This window comes from Penaeus japonicus, unplaced genomic scaffold (assembly GCF_977035675.1).
Source record: "Penaeus japonicus unplaced genomic scaffold, GWHDUDI00000001_assembly GWHDUDI00000031, whole genome shotgun sequence".
Lineage (NCBI taxonomy): Eukaryota > Metazoa > Arthropoda > Malacostraca > Decapoda > Penaeidae > Penaeus > Penaeus japonicus.
In genome coordinates this window covers 15,306,506-15,332,858 of record NW_028234433.1, presented here as the reverse complement: position 1 = coordinate 15,332,858, position 26,353 = coordinate 15,306,506, and the positions used below count along the sequence as shown (strand labels likewise).

At 35.5% G+C, this 26,353-nt stretch overlaps 2 protein-coding genes across 4 annotated transcripts in view; one reads left to right on the top strand and one right to left on the bottom strand.

Moving 5' to 3' along the window:
- Positions 1–2,646, top strand: part of LOC122246373 (mpv17-like protein) — a 17,188-nt gene extending 14,542 nt beyond the window's left edge. For both annotated transcript variants that reach the window (XM_043004917.2, XM_043004918.2), the window contains exons 4-6: positions 184–296; positions 823–893; positions 1,004–2,646. In XM_043004917.2, coding sequence (XP_042860851.1) covers positions 184–296; positions 823–893; positions 1,004–1,141 — 322 coding nt within the window. In that variant the 3' untranslated portion in view covers positions 1,142–2,646. The remainder of the gene's footprint in view (positions 1–183; positions 297–822; positions 894–1,003) is intronic.
- Positions 2,647–4,520: 1,874 nt separating this feature from the next.
- On the bottom strand, positions 4,521–26,353 carry LOC122246379 (uncharacterized). Of its 2 annotated transcripts, XM_086555733.1 has the most exons (8): positions 24,605–26,353; positions 16,515–16,633; positions 15,503–15,724; positions 14,190–14,449; positions 13,582–13,734; positions 12,100–12,286; positions 11,351–11,460; positions 4,521–9,709 (listed from the first exon to the last, which is right to left on the bottom strand). In XM_086555733.1, the coding sequence occupies exons 7-8, from the start codon at positions 11,441–11,443 to the stop codon at positions 5,249–5,251; spliced, it is 4,554 nt and encodes a 1,517-aa protein (XP_086411859.1). In that variant the 5' UTR covers positions 11,444–11,460; positions 12,100–12,286; positions 13,582–13,734; positions 14,190–14,449; positions 15,503–15,724; positions 16,515–16,633; positions 24,605–26,353; the 3' UTR covers positions 4,521–5,248. The 2 variants fall into 2 exon arrangements, with proteins under 2 accessions (XP_086411859.1, XP_086411858.1); XM_086555732.1 differs by lacking the exon at positions 11,351–11,460.

Below are 26,353 nucleotides of genomic sequence, written 5' to 3'. Positions count from 1 at the left end.
CTAGGTTGCCAAGGCACAAAAGTGTAACCTTCAGACTCGTATACTACCGCTGTAGTGTCATACATTCACAGATATTAGTTTTTTAAGTGTTAAATCCCAAGCATATGTTTAAAATTATTGTTATCCCAGGATTAGAAATATGATTTCATATCTTCACAATTTAATATAATTATATATTCACAGGTACAAGTTTTTGGATTCCAAGTTTGTTGGTAAAAGTTTAGCAGTGGTATTACCAAAGTTAGCAGCAGATGCTCTCATAGTTACACCAATCAATCTTACCCTCTTCTATGTTGGTAGGTCAAGTTGCTAAACCTTGTTGTATGTCATCTTTTCAGTTATAATTATTATTGATTTTTTAAATTTAGACGATTCTGGTGTACGTTAGGGATGGGGTCAAATGTTTATTTTTGTCTCTGTATTTACAAATATACAAAAGAATAATTGAATTTTATTTGTAGTTGAGAATTTTAATTTATATATATTTTGCATTTGTATTGTAAATGACCCTTTTATTTATTGAATTTGCCTCAAAATATGGTCAAATACATTTCAGTAATCAATTAAAACTTAAAAAGTCAGTGTAGAAAATCAATTTTTTAAGTTGGATTGAAAGTATCTAGAAGTCTTTGCTAGTGGAATGATCTGGCCAGATCGATATTAATGATTTACTTTTTGAAAATTTTGTTTATCAAGTGCTATCTTTAATATAGGATGTATTATTCTAATTTATCTCCTCTGTTGAAGTCTTATTTCAAGGGGCCTAAATATAATTCTGTTATAACATTGTTGGAAAAATAACAAAAAATGTCTCCTGAACAGGAATGAGTGCCATGGAAGGGAAGGAGGATCTGCTGGAGGAATGGAAGAAAAAGATTGTACCTACTTTCCTGGTACGTGTTCAATATTTTTTTAGAAGGGATATTTTTTATTGGATCTGCTTCATTTCATGTTTTGTATGCATATTATATATAATTTTTTTTTTTTTTTTTTTTTTTTACAGACTGCAAGTGTGTTTTGGGTTCCTGCTTCACTCATCAACTTCAGATTCCTCCCACCGCAAGCTCGAGTAATATTTGTTGGTTCTTGTCAAATAGTTTGGGTGTCAATCTTGTGCTGGTTCAAACGGCAAGAGTTCTAGTCCTTTTGGTCTGAGGATTGTGCTAGAAAATGACGTAGTGGGTATTTTAGTGGATTTACAGGTTGGTGAATGGCTAATTTAGGTGCTTCTTAATACTTTTTTTATATTAAAACTCAACCTTTTAGAAGGCTTTTTACTTGGAATGTAATTATCCAGTCATAATAAAAGATAACTTCAGGGACGTCCCAGTATTAAAGGCATAAGTTTACAGTCATGTATATTGCACAATATCCTTTGTTAACCCATTGCGTACGGGTGTCATGACATACGTGGTGGCACCAATTAGGCCTAAAAGACAGGTGTCAATGTATACATGACACAACATCGGGATCTGCTCACAGCTGAGGCGTGTACACAGTCATGAAGTATTATGGCTGTAAAGGCGCTTGCTTCAGAGCTACAGAGTTCCAAAGTCAGCCTAAATCTGCATTTTATGATGGATTTATGGGAAAATATTGTTTGGGCTAGTCTGCACTACTCAGAGGGCGGAGAAAACACTTTTCCCATCCTTCTAAATTTTAGCTGGTGCTGCTAGTGTCATAGATTGCCTGCCCTGATGACCAGTTATGTCATAAGGTGCCCCGTCCACAATGGGTTAATCCGTATAAGATTTTGTCTAGTATCTAGACATGATGTGAAAATTAAATAGAATGGTTGGTGGTGTGTGTGCATGAGTGTGTAAGAATTATATCATTGCTTGAAATATTTTAATTGTGATAAAAGACATTCTGCCAAGTTTTTAATGGGATAATATTTTCCAGTTTGGCCACAGGGTAAGATTTTGAGAAATTAGATTTTTATAACTCTTTAAAATTGTTTCAACTAAATACCATAGGAGTAATGCCTTTCTCAATATTTATATATTTTCAAGAGCTAATTGAACATGACTTTTCCATTAACACATTCCAATGTATATCTTACAAGCTGTAATTTTAATGAAGGTAATTAAAAATACTACACACTCCAAGACTGTTGTTGGTGTACAAATTATAATTTTTTTCTTGTTTTGGGAACTTTTTTTCCACTATATTAAATTACTAATGTGATTTTATATTAGTCTTGCTGATAGCCATCCACCATAGCTACATGTAACATTATTTCTATGGTTGGAACAGTTTAGATAGGTTTGTTATTGGTAAATATTCAGGCTTTCAAAGTAGTATTTGCAATATTATTTTAAAGTAAATTTTTGTTTCGACAAGAAACCATCTGGACGAGAAAGTAAAGTGTGTTTGAGAATAATATATTTGTTTAATCATTTGATGTGTTCTCTATTTTTTGACCAATTCATTGAATTTAGTTTTCTTTAGCCTTTACTATCTGTAAAGAATCATTCAGCACTGTAGACACTGAGTGATTTTAAGATAAATATATATCATTAATGCTATACATATAAATAATTTTCCTTTTTACATTCCTAATTAATATGTTGTAATATGTATATAACCATCCATCAATTGTTTCCACTCCCCAACTTTACCTGCCAATAAACCATTCTTGACTAATATGCGAGTGTTCATAACCAAATGATTACATGTCTCAAAATTTGTTCTATGCACTACTGTTATTCTCCATATTTACTTGTGAAACTGAAAATTAACTACCCAAATGGTACTCAATTAATAAACAATTCTTTATCTTATGGACCTAACTGACATTTTACTAGTTTGAATATTATAGTTCTTCCAATTAAAAATCTCCTTAGGATACATTAATTCTCCTTAATAATCCTTCAGGACTCGTTATCATTATTTGGCATGTATCATTATTTCTTGGTGTTTATTTCTGCTCATGAATAGTGTTATCTGCAGAGAAGACAGTCATTTCCTTTACATCTTATCATCAGCCTCTCCCACCTTGGCTTGACTGTGAATGCTCAGTCGCTTCTGGTCACAGCACATGGTATGTTTTCCAAGGAAACACATTAAGTTTACATTTACAAACCAGCATACTTTGCATGCACATACTTACACGCAAACACAAAATAAAAATAGGTTAGATTGCTCTAACCTAATTACGAACATGCTCAAGGTTTCCCTGTATGGAGAAGAGAAATTAATAAAATCTGTGAAACTCTACACTTGAAGATTAAACCAATAACAATATATATATTGGTAAATCTTTATTACTAATACAAAATCAACTGGGTTAAAAATATAAACCCTCTTCATTGTAATAAAATATCTAATATGATTTGTATGCACAAGTTACACTATAGTGCGAACATATGTAGTTGTCATCTTCTCATTCTTTTAAATCTGTCTGGTTATAATTGTTTGTATATGAAAAAAAAAAAACAATAAAGGAATATCACCCAAAGCTAGCACAAGAGTAATATATGCACATTCAGAATGCTTTTTGACACATGATCCTACATCCAGATGAAAGTGTTGAACTGATATATTATCACAAAAAACAACTACAATGATCCACAAGCTGAGAGGGGCGTCATGTAAACCATACGGGTTACTGCTGAATCATTATAAATGGATTTTTTAAAAACTAACTTGACTTTTGGTATGAAATATGAATCTATGACGTATTACTAAAGTGACTCGGATTAGCATTTTGTTTAACAGGTCATCATAAATGAAGGAATAAATAACTTATAATTTCAACAAATGAAAAATGCAGTATGGAAGTGATCAAACCCTGCAAAAATGCCATTGTGGAGGGGTTGAGGTTTTATGGAAGGCAGCATGCAAAGATCCTGAGCAAAATCTATGGTTTAGTTGATTTGGTAATAATCTGCAATTCAAATACTCCATCTTATTAGTTTCTTATCATTAAAAAATCAACAACTTTTGATGATAATGGTTTCTCTATTACAGGCTGTGCAGATCTCTCTTTTTTTCTATGGTTTACATGTCTCAGCTCACATTGCATATTACATTACATTTTTCAAAATGCAAGCAGTTTCTTGTAACATGGGAACAATATCACCAAATAAACATAATTGTAGAAACTATCCTACTATTAATCATAACTTTTTTCTTATCATAGTGAAAGATACATACTCTACCATCGTCACCAATAGACATATTTTGAAGCTTTTCTTTCCTTCTCAAACTAAATATATAAGTTTTTTTTCAATATTTCAAGCTAAGCAGCTAATGCACTGTGCAACTGAATGTTACACCTTACAAAGATAAATAAACCATGGCATGATGCTAATAATTTTCAACAACTGAGAAGCATGTTTGACCACACATTTTTTCCTACTGCTAATAACTTTTTCACATGATAAGCAATGGCACCAACTGAAATAATGTGGTTGAACAGCTACTAACCTTCAGGAAATATTAATTCATTCATGTATTACCAAATACACTAATAATAACCTATAATTAACAATCTATCAAGGATAAATGAAGCTGACTTGTACAAACATCTCTTTATTTCACATTTATGAATCATTGGCCAGTACTCTGAGTAGAAGATTGTTATTTACAAAATGTATATTTTTTCACATACTTTGCATGTTCACTCTACAAAACAGACAATAGAAAACCGCTGCCTGTACCTCTGAAAAAAATAAATAGAACTCATATTTAAACCTATATTCCTCAGAGGGAAATATCCCTACTGAAATGCATATGCTGATGAAAAGCCACTAAGACAAACGCAAATAATAATAAACTCATTTGGACCTACATGAAAATGACAGAGAGATTTATGTGGAAATCCATATTATAAAAAAAATGCCAATAGAATTCACATGTAACAACTGACTCCATACAAAAGTATTAATCTGTCTTAATATTCTACACAAAGGGAAAATAAAATAAATAGAGTAATAAAAACATTTATAATGAACTAGATAAAGACCTTTTTGAGGAGCTGGAAAATATTAGAAAAATGCTTACACCTTAAATTGCATTTGAAACAAACATTCTAAAGTCACATCTTTAAAATTTCTGCACAAACAGAACTGTACAAAGATTTCTGACACAATCTCTTACAGAGCTATCCTGAGACTCCTTGGTTCCACCTTTTAAAATAACAAATTACCAAGCATACCATACAATTTTATAATAAATATGTATAAACTTTCCATACAGCATTCAGACCTATTTGACTCATTTTACATACAAATTTTAATAGATATTATTTTTGGGTTCGAAATCTAACAGGCCACGTGTCCATGTACAAGACGGAAGCTTTCTTGCGAGGGGACGCTCTTCGATCACAAGCAGCGAGGGCAGCAAGTTTTTGCGCTGTTGTTTGCTCTAAAAAGTTGAATTCATTGTGTTTCTTCCTACGCCCTCGCTTCTTTGGTTCAAGATCATCACATCCAATAGCACTATCATTATCATCTGATGTGAGGGGAGCAACAGTTCTCCTCCTCTTCTGGGCCTTTGGCCAACCAGTCAAGTTCTTTCGACGTTTTTTACCACTACGGCTACGTTTAGGTTCACTAGTGGTAGAACTATCGATTGTTTCTGAATCACATAAGGAAACACATTCAGAACTGGCCTCTGTATTGTCATCTGCACTAGAAAACTCATCACAAGAGCCCTGGTCTGTACACCCACAATAACAGGAATCCTCAACCACTTCAGCTGCTGCTCTAGCCAAGATATTCTCTGGTGTCATGAAGTCTTTCATTTCATCAGGTATACTTGCAATGAAAGCTGGATCAACCTCATGAGCAAAAGGGCTTTCAAAAAGCTTCAGTTCTCTCATGACAGGATCGGATTCTCTCTCGGATTTTGAACCACTTGCTAATCTCTTTTTCTTGCCTCGTTTCTTTGGTGGTGTCTTCTTCATATCTGGCTCTTCGCTCTCCTTCATTTCATTTTCTTGCAGAGTGGTTGTGCTGGTGTCTTCATCACCAATCTCTGCTTTTATAATGTGATCAATGTGCATTGCAAGCAGAGCCAATTCTTCTGCTGACTCAATGGTCTCAGTGTGTTGCAGTTTGGTCGAGTCTGCTCCTGGTGTACTTGTCCCATCTGACGAAGCTTCATCTATCTTCAGAATGGCAGTCTTCCCTACTTTTGTTGTACTGGTAACTTTCGTCTTTTTGGTAGGAATGATATCAGAAAATAGAGCAAGAGTTGAAGCGTGGCACCTTGGAGATTTTCTTACAAGATCTGCTAGGTCATTCTTTTTCTTTGACAAAAGGCTCTTCTTCATAGATATGAAATCACGTACATATTCACTAGGCATTTCATATGGTAACACAAATTTCAATGGGTCTTCATCGTATACAAATTCATTCACAGCAATACCGTCTATAAACCTCTGATACGTCTGAAACCAACACTCATTTTCAGGCACACCTTCAAAAGAAAAATACAATTCACTCAACTTGGCATCAGCGCCTGTATCCGTTTCTTGACTTTCTGCACTTTCCCCTTTAGCTTTTGGAAGAGTCTCTCCTTTCTCATCCTTTGTTGCACCAGGTTCACTTTCCTTTTTTGTATCTTTCTGTTTATCCTTTAATGAATCTTTCTCTTTTTCCTTTGTTGAATCCTTATCTTTCAATGCATCTTTTTCCTTCTCTTTCACTGAACTTTTCTCATTATCTTTAACAATTTCCTTTTCTTTTAGTTTCCCCGTTAAATTTTCTTTATCTTTGTCTTCTTTCTCTTCTTTGCTGTCTTTCTCTTCCTCTTTTACCATGCCCTTTTCCCTTTCCTTTCCTGGATCTTCTTTTACATTTCCTTGCAAACAATCTTTTTCTTTCTCTTTCGCATGATCTCTCTCCTTCTCTTTCATATGATTCTCCTTCTCTTTCACATGATCTCTCTCCTTCTCTTTCACATGATCTCTTTCCTTCTCTTTTGTATGATCTCTCTCCTTCTCTTTCACATGATCTCTCTCCTTCTCTTTCAGATGATCTCTCTCCCTCTCTTTCACATGATCTCTCTCCTTCTCTTTCACATGATCTCTCTCCTTCTCTTTCATATGATCTCTCTCCTTCTCTTTCGCATGATCTCTCTCCTTCTCTTTCTCTATTGCAAGGTCTTTCTCTTTTTCCTTCACATGATCCTTCTCTCTCTCTTTAACTTGTTCTTTCTCCTTCTCCTTTACATTTTCCTTTTCTTTCTCTTTTTCTTTAGCAACTACTTTGTCTCTGCACCTTCTCATTTCTCTTCCTGAATATCTCTCCTTTTCCCCTTCCCCATATCTTTCATCTTCTTCCACATCCTTCTCATCCTCAGCATCACCATGGATGCCTCCAGCACTCCTGGTTACTCTCCTGTCCCCGAAGACTGCATGTCGAGTCCTGGTCAAGTAGGGAGATGGGGAAGAGCAGGAGGAAGAGGGGCTATCTTTGAACTTCATATCTTCTTTTCTGCTGGTATATTCTTTTGAGCCTTGTGCACCAGCATCATCACCATTTCCATACTTCTCCTTCTCTGCAGAGGAACAAGTCGATCTTCGCAATCTCTCAGTAGTTTCTTGGAAGTGGTAGTACTCACGGTTGTCTCTAAGGAATCTCTCTGCATCTGACAGCCGCTTTCTCCCTGCCTTCCCACTGCTTGATGATGGCTCAGGAGAGCGCTTCATATTCCCTTTAATCTTGCAGCGACTTTGTGTGGAGCTGCCTGTAGTTGAACTAGCCTGAGGAGTTTGTGGCAATGGTGTGCTAACAGGAAAGCCAAAGAAATTTTCATCATCATCATCATCATCATTGAGAAGAGTCAAATCATAACGAGTCTTTCTTGTTCTGCTCCCCACAATTCTTCTACATTTCATTTTTTGACCAGTGTCATCCTTGCTTCTTTTCCCCACAGATTTTGATTCTTCCTCATCTTCATCCATAGTTCTTGTCTGTTTGCCCCTCCCTTTACCCCTACTTCTAGTGTGATTAGCTGTATTTTCAGACACATCTGAACACTCACTTTTTGAGTCATTGTTTTCAGCACAATTATCACTTTCATCACTCTCACTGTCTGAGTCTGGCTTATTCTTGTTTCTCATTATTTCCTCTTTCTCATTGTAATACTGCTCTGTTTCAGAAATCAATGTCCAGTCAGCAGTTTTTCTCCTTATTTTAGCCTTTTTACTTTCAAACTTTTTTCTGTCTGCAGCTGAAATTTCAAGCAACAGACTAAAATCAACCTTTTCACCATTGTGGTCTATATTTCCATTACTTCTAGACGTTGAGCTACAATCGGACTCATCACTATTAGTACGGCTTATCCTGCGTCCTTTCACTTTATGAGTTCCGTTCACTAAGTCTGAGCTCACATCACCATTATACTTGGCACTTACATGGGTGGCGGCCTCCTCCTGAAGAGGCTCGCCAATCTTTGGCTTTCCACGTTTAGTAGTTTTGTCCACCATATCGCAACACAAAGATTCATCAGCAACACTTCGTGAATCTGACACCTCGGATTCAGATTTGTCTGAGCGGCAGCTCGTTCTCCGGGTTCTGGTTGACCTTTTGTTTCTGGAAATGGGATCAGGTTTGACTTCCACTGCATCAAAGTCTGTGCTACCGAGCCTCTTTGAGGTCCGACTGCTCCTCTTGTGGCAGAAGGAGTCTATTTTCCCATCTGCTTCTTGAATCAGTCTAACCATTTCTCTGTTTTCTTCTGTAATATTGGGTAGACTAGCGTGCGGATGAGCAGGTGCTGAAACTTCAGGCACAGCAGCTACTTGTGTTGTGTCTCCTGGATTCTCTGGGTATTTAAATCTTAATTCTTCCCTTTTTCCTTCTGGAACAATTGCTTGATTCACATCAGCTCTAGGTAAAGCACCTTCAATGTCTGTAATATTTGTTACAGTAGCTTCAGTTACTGCTGTCTCTGGAATGGCAGCCTCTGCATCAATTACTCCTGGAACAGCAGCCTCAACAACTGCTGCCTCAGGAACAGTGGCCAAGGGAACTGAAGCTTCTGTAACAATATCCTTTAGAGGAGCAGATTCTGTTATATTAATCTTTTCTATAATAGAAGACTCTGCATGAGGTTCTGGGTCTGAGACCTTTGTGACTTTATCTTTAGGGACAGTAGCTTCAGTGGCCTCAGGTTCAAAAGCCTTACTGACTGTGTCTTCTGGAACTACAGCCTCAGTGTCAACAGACTCAGGTACTAAGGCTTCTGATTTTGTATCCCCAGGGACAGCAGCTTTAGTGTCTGTGGCCTCAGGAATATATGCTTCACTTACTTTAGGCACAGGAGTTTCATTGGGGACCTCTGGCACTGCAGCTATCGTGACTTTATCTTCAGGAACCAAAACCTCTGTGGCTACTTCCAACACTTTTGTCTTATTCTTGCTAGAACAAGCCTCTGCCACACAGGGTTCAGGTTTGACTTCTTGGGCTCGTGTGTGAGAAGTGTCAATGTTTGCAGCTGTTTTTGGTGTTGCTGCAACCTTGCACTCAGGGGGTTTAACTGGTCCACCTAAGGAAGGTGAACCAGCAGCACACGGTGAGACCAACAGCCGAGGTGAACAGCGTTTGGAGGGAATGTCAGCTGGCCGGTCACCGTCAGGAAGGAAATTTGGGGTTTCCCGAGTGTCACCTGGGAAGACACAATTAGGCTCTATGTCCTCATCCTTAGGTTCTTCTTTCACCACAAGCGTTGGGCCTGAATGTATTGTTTCACCAATCTATCAAAAGAGAAGACTAAGTATTACAAACCAGATTATGATAAAATCTATCAAAAATGAATAAGTAAACAAACCATTCAGTAGAAATATACAATAATATAAAAGTTGTAGCATATACTTAATACAATTTTCTTTTACAAAATTTTAATCAATAATCAACATTTCAGCTAGTGGATTAAACAATATACAATATAATCCTGTGAATACAGAATAATCTTTCTTCATTTTCTTTACGTAACTTCAAGAAGCATCATTACTCCAAGAAACAAGACTGTCAAATAACCATTTTTCAGCAGCATTTTCAGCCCTACTCTTCCAAGATAACCAGCCACTTTGACTTCCTGTTATCACTTTGTCACTATACTTTCTAAATTTTTAGTTTACACAAACTCGAAGATAGCACCTTTATCTTCTCATGAAATCTACCTTTTAGTATACATTCACAAAACAAATTTTTTTAACAACTTTCCATGGACCTAAATGTCTCTCTGATATGATCCTATCCTTTTGGTATGGACTTCACTACTATTAAAATAATTAATCCTTAATTTACATTAATTCAAAGACAACATGATTACCTGATAATGAAAGCAAGCATTTATATATATTCATAACCTAATATTTGAGATAAATACTCCTAAAACTAAACTTAATTCTGAAACATTCCTATCCTTTTAGTAAGTGACTCCAGTACCAGAAAAAATCTTGGAATCTTTATTTCTTCAAATTACATCTTTCATGTTTATTTTTGCTATCATGACCCAGAGACCTTGTATACATTGATATAATGTGTTATCTGTAAGAAAAAACAACTAAAAGATGAAAAATAAAATGATGATGACAATAATAATAATATTTGAGATGTATATTATATAAAGTAAGGTATTGTTTTCTCAGATTTTCACCCCCTGAAAATCAGGATCTAACACCACCCAACTCCATTTCTTGATCAACAATTACTACTCAAATATACTATACCCAAATTAAATTCCACACTACAACTTTGAAGCATTCACTTATTATCTAATAATGTCTAGCAAGTACTGCAGGACCCTATTCATGTTTCTTGAGTTCCTATCATTCATTTCATGCATACACATGCATACATGTATACTCTCTCAAACAAATGCCAGCAGCCTTAACTTTTAAATAACAGCTATGATTTTGATATGTTGAAAATAGTTCCCATTTCTTTAATAATTTTCTGCTTCCTCATAAATCAACAAAAATGTGTGACATCATAAGTCCATATACAACAAATTTGTGTTTGTTTTAGAAGCAAGAAATTTACTTCATCTACAAAGAGCACACAATTCAAGATGTGATGTGATTCCTTGATGGCTTCTACAAACATCCTTATATTCTACAATACTTCAACAGCAGCCAATAATTACATTAACTTTTCCTTTCAAAGAAATTTGAACACAATGCAAACTACATATTTCAATGACTGATTTCCATTCAACTGAAACTGGGATATAAGAACCAAAACCAAGTACAACTTAAATGAAACTGTTTGTACTTGACAAACTAAAATCAAAACAAATTAAAAGTATAATTTTACATTAAAATAATCATAAAAACAAACAAAAACAAGGAGAAAAAAAAAAAAAAAAAAAAAAAAAAAAAAAACATACAAACCTCGAAGACAATTTGCTTACGCAGTCTCTTAATGGGAACACTGCTTAGACTAGCTGGGCGTCTCTCTGCTTGCATCAATCCACTATACCTCATTTGGATGTGGCAAATATCTGTGAACGGGCAAGGAAAAAGAGCAAATAACTCACATTCTCATCAGCACTTGCAGTGTTAGAGATGTGGGATTGTGATCCCATCCACATTTGAGTACTCTAAGCCAGGTCAATCCTGGTATTTAATTGTGGGGGCGCTGAAGGTGTGTTTCTACCGTCTGATGAGGAAATTTCCTCTGTTTTGGGATCCAGATTACAGAAACTACTGCATGGCATCTTCCAATGCCTGGTCACAGATACTAAGCACTACCTTTGCCATTTCACAGATAAATGAATTAGTTTAAGTTCCTTGTTTGCAAGTATGGAAAATAATAATAAAGATAATGATAATAATATAATAAAGTTATGTGCAAAAAGAACAAAATAAAAAAAAATCCAAAACATAAGCGGTTCATCAGTCGCCCTTCATAGTCACTCTTAACAGACGATTGCAACTTCCAGATTCAGAAAAGAAGAGAAAATGAAAAAATGTATTTGCTTTCTGTGTACTAGACTTTGACTGAACCTTTGATCTGCTGACAAACAGAACACAAAATGCAGCTTCGACACTTGTGCCAAGGTTTAGTCCACAGCAAAATAAAAATAAAAATAAAAAAAAGCATTTACATCTTCATCCTTAACACCTGAGCCTGCTCTTACCTGACAGCCAGGTTTGTTACCGCTGATAAGTTCATCAAGGTGTTGGTAGTTTTTGTCGTTTTTCACAAAGGCAACGTGGGTGTCTGACTGAAGGTGCAGTCTCAAGTTTGCGTAGTTAGTACTGCAAAGTTCACAATATCCACTTTCCTTGGCTTTGATCCCACGCCTCCTATCCTTCGTCCTCTGCCTGAATATTTTTTTGGAAAAAAAATTAGATTATGAAGATAAAAGAGTACAGAGCTCAGTACTAAATAGAAAATCCTAAAATACAAAAATGAAAACGTATACAAAATTTTTTCTTCTAATGAAATTGCAAATACATATATCTATTTGCATGAGCAAAATACAAATAAAAATATCATTTTGATATACAATCCACTTATGATATACAGAGAGATCTTATCCTTTTATTTGATGTCTTCCAGATTTCAATTGTGACAAATGCTCAAAAAGGTATAAATAAAAATGCAAGGTATGTAAATGATCTTCCAGTGGTTACATCATCTTCAGATACTCTTGAAATGCCAATAGCATATCTTGCACTGTGAAATAATTAATTCACATTCATACCTTTTTCAGCTTATATTACATCTATATATCAAATAACTTTTTTATACAACTAGGAACATCTTAGGATTAAAATCTATCAAACAAATTTTGAAAAGTATTATCTATTATTAAGGCTTTAAGAAAATACTGGAAAGACAAGGGCATATAAAAAAGATGACAAACAACACTTTTAAGTCATAGCAACCATAGTTTTGGTTCCTTGGTTAATGATGCAACTTTAAATGGTTTGATAAAGTATACAGCATTCCAAATTTCCTCTGCTAATCAAGTAGTATTGGGAATATTTATAAGTCATTTCTTGCCATTTCATATAAATACACACAGATTTATTTACAATGTACACTATGGACATAGTCTTATAATCATTTATTACTACTTTACTACATTTTCTTTGGCAGGAAGTTTTCTATATACATCAGGCTTAGAAAAAAATATATCTATCTAAAAGAGGTGGCTACTCAGATTCATTTCTTAGTACCATATAATCTAGCAAATTTTATGATAAGGGCTGCACAGCAAACACTGGGACATGTCATCTATGCAGAATCTGGCAGGACTTTATTTAATGGTTTACCTTATTATCCATTACATGTGCAACAAATAATGCACAAATGAAATTATTGTAAATTCAAGAAAATAAAATAAAATAAAATAAATGAAAACAAAATAAAAGAAAGAAAAAATAAAAAAATAAAATAAAAAAATAAAATAAAAAATCAAGTAAAAGCCAAACACTGCTAAAATTCTAAGATGGTAATGCTACATAAAAATGTTCCTTATTCTGCCAAACTTTCCTTGCAGACCTCACCTTCCATCTAGCAATATTTTAAAATGACTTTAAACAAACTATAGCATATAACATTTTTGGACAAAGAAAGTCCATATGCAAAACAATACACAGAAGCAACGCACTTTTCCTTGTGGCCGTCTTTGTGTGCTGAAGAAGTTTTGGGGTTCTGTCGAAGTTTGCCAGGTTTATTCTCTGCAAAAGGTGATATCCCTGGAGGGTTTGACAGATTCAGTTCAGGCCAGACTGATAATTCTTTGTAGAGGGGTTTGTACTGTCTGTAAATAAACACACATCTTTGTAAAAATAAAACTATAGTTAAAGTAAGATAACATACATTCATGTGAACTTTAACCCAACCTTGAAAATATCCATACTGAATTTGCATTTCCAAATAATCTTTTGTTGAAAAAAAAAAAGTTGAAAATTCATATATTATGAAACTTTATCAACTTTGTCTGATCTTAATGTGTCATATGCTAGGAGTTGACTGACACCAGGAATATTTCTCTTACTGAATAAAATTTCCTTCATCTCATTAAATATCTAGAAATTTTTATGTTCATTTAAGTCCAAATACATGCAGAAATACTTGGAAAACTGTCTATACACCATGAACAATCAAAACTCATCAGATTCAAACCACTAACAAACATCAGATGTGGGATGATGAAAAGACAAGGGAATAGTAAGTATAATATAGATCAAAAATAATAAAGTCATACCAACTAACCTATTAAAACATTCAGTCTTTATATAAGGAGTCTTGAGACGCTGAACCTTTGGTGCGGAAGACAAACTATTCTTGGAGGGTACAGTGCCTTGTGCTTTCTGGGGTCTGTACCGGTTGTTTTCCTTAAGCACAGTCACCCATTTGAGGAGTTTTGAGAGAGGCCAGACAGGTACATTCCATAGTCGGGCGTTCTCTAATACATCACTTGTACCTTGGCGCCGCACACAAGCTCGCTCGATTAAAACTTCAGCTCGTGTTCTCTGAAATATGAAATTTCCAGTTATACAGATGCAAGGAAATACAAATTCACATTTGGCCTCAAGGAGGAGGGCCACATTTTTTTTTTACTTGTTTGTTTTTGTTACCATTTTTCTACTTTAATAAAAACTGGTAAATAATATTTTTGATGAAGATACGACAAAAGCATTACTAATAAATGACATGTGGTAGGGTTTTACACTCAATTTTGGAGTTGTTGTTTTTAAAGCCCAAGCAAGGATCACCTCAAAGGTCTAGCTATCTTTTACGGCTAATATGTAAAAATCCATAAAACTTGCCATTAAGGTTTCGGTTATTTTTGTATTCTATGTGAAATAGGCAATCATACCTAAACAAAGTCTATCATTTTATCCCCTCTGACCTTTCAAAAATAAGAAACACACTGCTTTGGGGGTAAAAGACTCTTCACAAATGTCATCAGCAAGAAATCCTGTATACATTTTCAGTCAACTACAGATAACGTTATTTTCATAATGGAATAGTAAGAATGAGTACAAAGTAAAAGTAAATATATCACAAGGGATGTCATCCTCTTAGTTTTAGTCAAAATCATTTTATATTTGAGAGACATCAGTGTTAATATGTTATCATTTTCATCATAATCAATTTTAATGATCTATTTCAGAACTTCTTGCTTAACCTAAACTAGTCTTTTGAATAACAAGAAGACTTTACATGTTAAAATTACCATTTACCACTCAAAACCCAATTTGACTTAACTTTCACACAATATCATGCTTTTAACCCGTTCCCGACAGGACCATTTCGGCTTAAAAAGACCAAAATTCCGAGACTTTCGAACGCATAAGCCTAACGCGTCAAGATTCTCAGCCGCAGTGGCCGCGAGCCAGCGCTGTGCACTGGCTCCTACCCCGCGCCAGACTGGACAAAATAACGCTTCCCCGGCGTGTGGCCCAAAAACCACTAGACATGATATCTAGCCACCCGTCGTTAACGGGTTAATACCACAATATACACCTGTATCTCTAAAACAAACAAACAAAAAAAAAGGTGCACATGTAATTCCTACTTACAACTCGTTTTTTCCCAGTGTCCTCCCTGGGTGAGTCAATGTTGAGAGGGGAGTCATGTGAGGTGGAGGGCAGAGATGATAAAGGTTGCTGTGGTGTCAGTGGTGAAGCAGTATGTACAGCACTTGGGGAGGGCTGTTGTTCACTGCTGGATCCACCTGCTGCCTGGCCACACCGAGTACTAATCACATAATTCACTTCACGACTGAAAAATTCTTCAACGATCTGCAAGTAAAGAGACAACATGAAGTTTCCAGCATATGTTTCTGAGCACTGCTGATTAAAAAAATATATCCTGTTGTACCTTACTAATGAAGTATATAATAAGGCAATACAGCAGTTTTTCTTTTATAACAATGCAATCTTACAGGAAAAAAATATATAGTACTTCTAATTATATCAGAGTCGAATCTTTGCAAATTGCACTCTTCAGCAAAGCCTAGCAAATGCCATGATAAAGTTGTTAATGAATGTAATCTGTGCAAATTTCAATCAATATAAAAAATTTATGATTTTAACCCAACACCCCTTGTTTTCAAAGTTACTACTATATTCTATTGTAGTTCAAAAGACTTCCAAGAACGTTCCATTAAAAATTGCATCCATACAATAAAAAATCAAGATCTTTTTCTACATGCAGTTTGAAAAAAAAAATCAGTGTTCAGTCTGGAAGATGGATATTATATTTTTAATTTTCTCCATTAGCATTAGTTATAAGTAATATGTGTGCTTGGTTAGCAAATAGTAGCTGATAGCCAAGTCATTTATTATTCTTTAAAGTCACTGAAATACAATTTAGTTTAATGTTTTCTCACAAGGTGCAATCTATGTCTTTGGTAACTGTAGAAACAATCCTTCCCTGCTTCTTTGTAACAAATAGTATAAGGAATAACAAAATATTCCTTAACAAAGCAAGAAATGATACACAATGCAAAACTGCTTAGCACCGTCTGACAACTAGAAACTCAATACAAATACAAAAATGAAATTGGAATAACAGGATTAGTTAACATACCCCTCCAAGGTTGTGAATATCTGCAGTAATTGTGCTTGTGCCTCTGTATCCCTTCACATCCAGGTAAAACTTCTTGTTCAGCAATGGTTTGTACGACAGTTTGCTACCTGATTTATCTCCTGAAACAAGAGAATTAAGTGTTACTCATAATGTAATTTTTTTTTACAATAACCATAAATGAAACTTTTCTTTCAATACACAAATGTGATCTGGTTTTAATTGAACTTTTTGATACCTAAAACCAGGTCTTAACCCAATGCCGACAGGCCCGGCGAGAGCTGGCAACCCCCTACTCTGGGCCTAAGTAATATCGCCTGGGTTGTGACGCCGGGTACTGTAACACAACACACGCTGCACATGTTACGACCGGCATAAACAATTTTTAAGGACGTCACACTGGTGTGACGCCCCGTCATGACGCATTTTTTAACCATGCCACACGGGTGTGACACCCCATCGTTATTAGGTTAATATATATATAAATCCACAATGGCCAGTAATAATAGAAATAATAAGGTACACTGCAAGAAAAATATCATAACCTGGTGCTTAACCCTTCTGTGACAGGAATGTTTCAAAGGGTGGAATCATTTAGTGCTATTGTTGATATTACAAGCTATTTATTTCTTCAGTTGAGTAACTAAATATTACTAAATGCTTAATTAGTATCACAGTGCAGTTATACCAAAAACATCAATCATATATCATACCATAAGTCTAAAAAATAATAGAAAACAGATACACTACAGATACACACTTAGAAATCATAAGTTAGCAGTGGTAGATGTAAACAATATGTAACAGAAATGGTCCACAGCTTGACAAGCAGCAAATTGCAGGACCACCAGATTCAAACCAGTGTCCCAAACTATAAAAGCAGCTGAACCAGTGAATCCCGGAGAAGGGAGGTTCAACTTGTATTATATAAATTATAACACTGATGATAACAAATATTTTATTAATCCATTGCCTTATGACTTAACTGGTTGTCAGGGTGGGCAGTCTACGACACTAGCGACACCGGCTAAAAATTGGAGGGATGGGGAAAGTGTTTTCGCAGACTAGCCCAAACAATATTTTCCCATAAATCCATCATAAAATGATGGTTTTGGCTGGCATTGGAACCCCATAGCTCTGAAGTTAGCACTATTACAGCCACAATACTTCATGACTGTGTACGCGCTACAGCTGTGAGCAGATCCCGATGTATAATCATGGACACATAGACACCCGTCTTTTAGGCCTATATGCATGTCATGACACTTGTACGCAATGGATTAACCCAATGCAGACTGGCAGTCATGGTGGGCATTTTATGATGCTGCCGGCACCAGCTAAAAATTAGAGGGAAAATGTTTTCTCCACCCTTCAGGTAGCGCAGACTTAAATATATATATATATTTTTTCCGTTAAATCCATCACAAAATAAGGGTTTAGGTTGATTTTGGAAAGCTTTAGCTCTGAAACTAGCACCATTAGAGTCATAATACTTGATGAATGTGAGCATGCTTCAAATGTGAGCAGTTTCCAATGTCTCATCCTGTACACTTTGACACTTTTAGGCCTAATCAGAGCCATCGTATATGTTATAACACCTACCCAGAATGGGTTAAAAGGGAAGTTCAAACAAATATCCTAATAAATAGAAATTGCACTATACTTTCATCCAGAAAGAATATAGTATTATCTTTAAGTCTTACAGCATATGTAAACAAGTCATACACAAACAAAATAAATATTTTTGCATGTAAAAAATAGGGGCTAGCATCAGGATTTACCATTTCATTAATGCATGGATAATCAAGAGATGATTACCGGAGAAAATATCTGACAGGTTATTTCCATTAACGGGATCTCGACTGAGTAAACTGGCAGGATGAGATGTTTTTGACACCACAGGCACTGGCCAAAAATAGGAACAGAAAATATTTTCTTATCATTTATGGCAAACAGACTTACTTGCTCAATGAGCCTTTTTCCTGAACACCATCACTAAACAAAGGTATGGGCCAATTTTGGAAAGTTCTAAAACTTTACGACTATAAGAGCATTTAACACTGATACAGTAAATTTTTCCAGGGGATCAGTTTAAAAATACATGCACAATTAGTTGAATTCACGCCTCTCTAATATTTTGCATTATCTTGCTGAGATTCACCCAATGGGATGTAGGATTATCCTATCCTCCCAGATGAGAAGTATCCATCTTTATATGGCACCATAAAAAATTTACGGTTATTTGAAAATGTGAGTTTTGGTGCAACTGTCAAAATTTAAGTCTATTATCCTTTGTGCACAATGTCCTGGGACCTAATTTTAGGTCTATAATCATTAACGTAAAGACATTTTTTAACGAGATTCTGCGATACACCTATCAAATATACGGAACTTATCCATAACAGCTATACATTATCCAAAAGCTTAAGTTTTGGTATTTTCCTTCATTGTTCATATAAACTAAAAATTACCCAAGCTTACCCACATCGTCAAACTTAACCCATAAGAGATATATCCACACAATACTCTTGGTGGGGTAATTACACCAGATGCATAGAAGTTTCCTGCATAACCTCATGCAATATGCAGTGTGATCATCACAAGGAATAATAACTCTTTCAAATAACTGGTATATATACAAGTTACTATTCTTGATCAGCAATAAAGAGAATATATTGTTATTTTGCACTAATACTTTGCAGCGTATATGAGGTTCAAAGGATGGGTAACAGGTGGAAAGCTCAAATTTGGGGGTTTCATTACATTACTTATGTTCTAACTGCATGTCAACAGAAAGAGTTGACATAATATAGCAGTATTTAGTGAAAAGAAGAACCTTATGTTGTGTGCTTTTGTAATAAATAAATTATGCTTTTTCAACAGACTAATCTGCTACATAACTTGACTTCAAATTCCTTTCTTATTCTAGAATGATAATGAGATATTTAGTTATATACATAAAAGAGAAAAAAATGCAATAGACACTAAAATGGTTGTATGAACAAGTTTTTACATGTCCACAAAATCCAGCTCAACCCTTCCGAAACAAGTCAGATTTTTAAGGTTATTTAGCATGGGCTGGGCATCTTCAGAGGTTGTGTTTCCCACTATTCTCTAGGCTTATGGTATGATATATGAGTCTATATATGATACATCAGCAAAGTTACTCTTAATTAATATTTGCTATATGTTTGTTATAATAATGAAGGAATAAACAACCTTTATTTTGATGCGTAAAAAAACAAAGCAGGCGTCAGGACATACACGACGATTATTGTCACGTCATATTTGATGTTGGGGGAGAGTGGATCAGTGCATTTCTTTATTGTACTATAAGTAATAACTCTATTTAGTAAGTGACGATGACAATTGCTATCATAATTATTATTATCAAAATATTCTACAAAACAGGTTTTGCTTAAAATCCAAAACATAGATTGCACCACTCTCTCAGGAAGGAAAGCCTTGAATGGCACCCATCCACGGTCTCTAGCAAGAACTATCTCAAAGAGCAATGACACACAGCAACAAGCTGACGTCCTGCTCTAAACTACCAGCAATGAAGGATGTGCAGGCATCGAGGAAAGGAGGGTAACTCAAACCATGCCTAGTGTCTATAATGTACCAACAAGCCATTATAGCTGCCATGTGATGTGGCATTTGCAGTCTTAAGCACAGGTTTCCTTTCTCTTACCCATCTCTTCATGTCATCTTCATTGTGGATGGTGAGTTTTTTTTTTATTTGTTAATGACAGTTCATATATATGAAAGAAAAATTTGCAACTTGTCCTCCCATAAAACTGCAGTACTTCTATTATATTGAGATAAAGAAAATAATGAGCTGATATAGACACTATACAACAATTTTAGTAAACTGCAACATTGATAGAGGCTGTCATATGACACACGTCTCACAACACATAAGTGAATGAAAGAGATCAAGAAAGTCATGACATGAAGCTGTCTCACTCTGAAATAAAACTGATCTTGGGTGCCACATAGGTGGCACTAATGCCCTTCATGGGGTCTGGGCAAGCAACTCTATGTCCATCTGCAATGGATCATCAATTACATATGATGTTCACTCAACAATACTTGCACAGCAACTTCCATTTATCAACCATTTTAATACATTTCTTCTTATTTCAAAAGAATGTGAAAACTGTCAATATATAGTGATGATACAAATTTGAATGCTTGTGATTCTGAATGATAAGTGATGATAAATGATAATACTGATAATTCTGTATCATCATTCAAAAGTCAATGTCCTTATTTGTGACATTCAAAGTCTTGGGCAGTGTGGGAGAAAGAGACACTTAATATAAATTCAACAATCTGAGGTACTTAAATTAAAAGCAATTAGAATCCAAACAGCACAATAAAGGTTATTGCCGTCTGATTGTTTGTTTGTTTATGTGTGTGTGTGTGTGTGTGTGTGTGTGTGTGTGTGTGTGTGTGTGTGTGTGTGTGTGTGTGTGCGTTGCGCGTGTGTATGTGCATATATATAAATATATAAATATATAAATATATAAATAAATAAATATATATATATATATATAATATATATATATATATATATATATATATATATATATATGTATATATATATATATATATATTTATTTATCTTTATAAACATATATACACACAAACACAAATACATACAACATACATATGCATATGTACATATATATATGCATAAAATATAGCCACAGTAAAACCATCCTTAGAGTTGTAATATTTCAGACCCTTCGTAATTCCCTCTTCCGACATTGCAAACCAAATTAACCCTTCCAAGATAGGCCCATAGCTTTAAACATTATGTTTTATAATATTTTCTAGATTTATAGTATGACATATTAGTCTGTATACAAGATGTTGACAAAGTGACACCAATTAGCATTTGCAATGATGCAATAGTTACAGAACTGAAGAAATAAGTAGCTTGTCTTTTGAAATAAAAAAATAAATGCATTGCAAAAGTGATCCAACTTCATAAAACATACCCTTAGCAGAGGGTTTAATAACTACATTTTTCCTTCAGATTACATCTGGTACGCCATTTCGATACTTCTCCCTTGTTTAACATTTAGTCAGGAAAAGTCACCCAAGTACGACTGTTGACTTTGGCACACAGAATGATAGTTATCCTGAATAAGACTACACAAACAAAGTGAATAATGAATGTAATGGTCATAAATAAAACAAAATATTACTACAGGGTACAATATATTGTCCGCTCAAAGTAAAAGGGCCCGTCACGACCACTTGTTAAAGTTTGCGACTTTAGCCTAGCGCGATCAAATCCAGCCTAAGTATTTTGCCTTCCAATAAAGGCAAACACACTTCCACCACATATAGCCTGAAAAGATTCTCCCTGTTGACTAATGGTCAAATACGAAATCAGTCCAAGTTCTGTCTTGCTAAATATACATGGTGGAGAGTTGCTGTCCTTTGTCGGAACATGAAATGTAGAGGGCATAGCATTGATGGATATGGTCCTATTCTGAAAAATCACTCTCAATATTACTGTTATTCATTACTGTATAAATATGATTAATGTTTCGTAGTCACCATTATATCCCCTATTGGCCTCGAGCCAATTCAGTCCTAATGGCACTCTGGCAAAGATCAACAAACCTTCACTATACATAATCTGCCAAGACAAGTACTTGTAGACCTTCCTGGCAATTCATATTCAAAGAAGGAACCAGTCAAAGCATTACCTTGCATGAATATATGTGGAGGGGGTCTGTTCAATTTGCTAGGGCTCTTAGTAAAGAGGCAACTTGACATTGTGTTGCTGTCATACTGGATATATGGATTGAGACAGCCAATGTAATTACAAGAAAAAAGTCATGCTTTGAAAGCTACTATTCTATCATACACTTTTTAAAAAATTTGTATACATATATTCATCAAAAAGCAAATTCTAAGTTTGTGAGTATTCATTCGTGCCCAAACTAAGCTTAGATTTGTCCCTGACCTCGGCTTTTGATTTTACTTCATAACTAAATATGTGCATGTACCTCAATACAGTTAAATTTTTTTTATGTAAAGTTCAATAAATTTTTGTATCAAACCATATGACACATTTCTGCAAAATTGTACGGTCACATCCATAACAAAAAACAATCAACAAATAAAATACTGCAATTCCTTGGAAAATTGAGATTGTGTGATAAATCTTGTTTACAATTAATTTAATCATTTACTTTAAGGATTCGTAACTTCCAATAACATATCTGGACTGACATTTTGGATTGTGCATTGCATCACAAAAAAAGCTTACTAACCCAAGACAGGCCACATCTGAAAATTATCAGCTTGGCCTGAATACCGTAAGATGTGTGTGTTTTCTATTATTTTCTAGACTAATGAGCAACTGGTATTATAGGTCATCATAACTGAAGGAATATATAACTTGCAATTTCAACAAACAGAAAAATGCAGTAAGAATGTGAACCACCCACTAAAGTCACCTGTGGCAGAAGGGTTAAGCTTCCAATGGGAATTACTTCTCTTTCACAATAATTTAAAGCTGACCGTACACTCTGATTTTTTTTTTTTTTTTTACCAATACATTTGTTCATAATTTCCCTTTTCCCAATCTGTCAGTGCTTTTGAGATAGGATCAGCTATGGGCAACCTTCCACCATCAACTAGACTACTGGCTTGGAAGAGTTGCTTTCTGAGAATCCAATTTTGCTTAATGAATTCTGTCTTCTAATCCACACGTTCTTTTTTTTAGATATCTTGTGGTAAAAGTGATATGACTGTAACAGATAGTATGAGGATTTAGACAGAACAGTGCCAAAGTAAACATAAAAAAGTCCAATTTTAAGTTTGACATGGTTAGATTTTCTGTTAATACTTATACTTGCAACCACCAACGAAGAAATTATATATCTATATCTATATGCATGTACGTATATGTACATAACCTCAGTTTTAATTTTCAACTATATTGGCTTTTAAAAAACATCAAAAGTTAAAATATCCTTTTCCAATGAAGTCTAGAGTAACCTTAACAAGCAATTTATTTCTCTTCTACACTGTCATTTGAGAATCAATTAAGCGTTTTAGGTTGTTTCAAAATACTCTACTTGGTAAATTAATTAATTACTGTCAAGCATTTTTTGTAAAACCAAAATTAAAGTAAGATGAGAAAATTAGTAAAAATTATGTATTCAAGTTCAATATTTCCTTATCTGTGTGGTAATTATCTTAAACTAAAAACTGACCTTAAACTAATATTCCGCACCACGAAGTTATTAAAATCGTAATTCAAATACAAATACTGTAATTTGAAAACTTCTGCCCTTTCACAATAAGTTATAACCTTTATATTACTATTCATATTTTTTTTATTACTTATTCAATCTATGGTAGCATCATTATAAGTTAATCTAATTCTCTGACCTTTGTCTCAAATTGTGATAGCAAAATTCAACTTGAGATTTTGTATAAATATCAACTGCTCTTTTTCTTCTTTTTTTAATATACTTTTTAAAATTTACATATGTCAATGTGAGTATCTTCTACATATTTATTTTTTCATATCATAACATCTTAACAATAATCCTGGTTGTAAGTCTCTTCTTGATGATGTCCCTACCTGTAGGTCATAAGGTTAGATCTTATGTGGGTCATCATATGGACCCTGTCTTGTGTTTTCAGACAGTTTAAGCCCTTTGGATCATCCAGCCAAAACTAATGTTAAGATTTATAATTGGGCAAAGGGTACATATGGGATCAGACTAGCCCTGGGGTGGTGTGAGGGCCCTGACCTGAGCTGTCACCTCTGGACCTTGGGCCGTTTGGGTAGGCTGCCAGACCCACCTACCACCCACAGCAGGTTGTTGCTGCCGACAAAAATCCTTATTAGAGTGAAGTGAGAGAAGGGCGACCGTGGAGGGTGTATTGATCAGAGAGCGTGTGTGTGAGCGGCAGTGAGCCAGAGCGAGGCGGGTGTTGGCTGGGATGGCAAGCGTCCGCCGCTATCACTGCCGCCGCCCCAGCACCTCCTCCACGCTCCCTCTCTTTCTCTTATCTCTCTTTTTAAGCACTGAATTCTAACTGTAACCCACCTTTGCGATCGCCTTTGCATCCGCTTGTCACTCTGCCCTTTATCTGCCTCTTTTTAGAGGGAGAAACCATCGTCCGCAAACCAATGCAAGTTTGTGTTGCTTCACAACCATTGAACCAAGAGGGCCGCGCTAGTTAGGCTTATTGGTGGCCTTTGTGAAATTTCAGCGTTTCCAAGATTTCTTCCTCGTTTTCGTCGTTCATTATCGAACTATATCACACTCATACACCATCTACGCACGTTCACAAGTCCACGTAACATTTGTTAAACCAGAAATAGCATTAATCTGAGAGCAAACACTGCGCTTCCTCTACACCACTATTGGTCACAGCTACAAACATCATCACTGCCATCTGTTGGTAAACAGCCAAGGCTTCATTTGAAAGTTGGGCTGCTCAACTTACACGCTCAATGTGATATTTCTCTTTCGAATCCATTTTTGCATTTCATATTTACAACAGCTTTAAGCAATTTAAACACATAAAAAATATAATTTACGTTCTCTTTGTGAAAATAAGACAAATTCCGGGTTTTCGTGATATTTTTTTTCGGGTGGGTAGTCGAGCGCTGTGTGAGCGGGAGTTGAGAGTGGAAGACAGCGAGTGTGGGGCGAGCGCGGATCGAGTGAGGACGTTTGCACACGATTCGCTCGGCCATTTTGTAGGAACTCTAACAACTGATGATTTTTACTTTTGCTCTTCCTTCTTATTATTCCAGACTAATGTCAAACCAACTATGTGAGAATAGCTAATTCAGACATAACGGTGTTTACTTTAACTATATTAAATTGATAAATACCTTGAGGCGCACTTACCAGTATATTACTATATATGAAACTTCTCTATATTATAATCTAAAGAGTAAATTCAAGCTTGTCCCCGTAGAACAAAGGCTAAGTTAAGGGTGCGACTGGCTTCCCAAGGTTCCAGAGTTTTGAAACAGGACACCCCGGCGGCGTTCTGGGGGTGGATGGGTTCACCACGCCTTTCTCTGGTTCGTCTCATGTCGCTAGTTCAAGAGCTTACACCAACGGCTTGCACCCACACCTCGTAACACTTGCTGTCGTTCCGTCCTTTGACAACTATATCGCTCAGTAGGAGACTTCTATACCCAAACTGAGGCACTGCAATGGCGTTACTCGTGTAGGGTTATTTCAGCGACACACATCCTCAAGCAAATTCATTTTCCTTTAATGAGGACCTATTTTACCAGTCCGGATTTACTCCTTTGTGCGTGATGTTGCTATGCTCTTGACTAGGTATTCGAGTGACCCGAGGGTGCCGTGAACCATTCTTTCAACTACATATAAATTACCTTCAGACTTATCCAGGGCGATAAGGTGTCCAACGATTTAAAGGAATATTTAACAGCAGCATACATAGTAAATATCTATCACCAGTTACGGTGCAAATCCGAGAAAGTTGTTCTCCTCAAAACGACGAAAATAGGAAAAAAGCGCGCGAAATGGCTTGGGCCGACAGCCCTTGTAGCGACTAGTGACTAACCTTCCCAGCAAAGTCCATCAATACTTTCTACATGGTACAAAATAAGATTGTATTATAATTTTGGAACCATTAGAAGACAGTCTTGTCATGAGGGTTCATCGTATTAAGTGTTCAGCAGTGGAGCAAAACAATGAAAGTGCTGCATTTTATCTCATCAACTAAAAGCGATAATGAGAGAAAACTTATGAATACCTCTGTAAGAACGAAGCTTTCTGTAAACGCACGTAACATTGGGGAATAACATT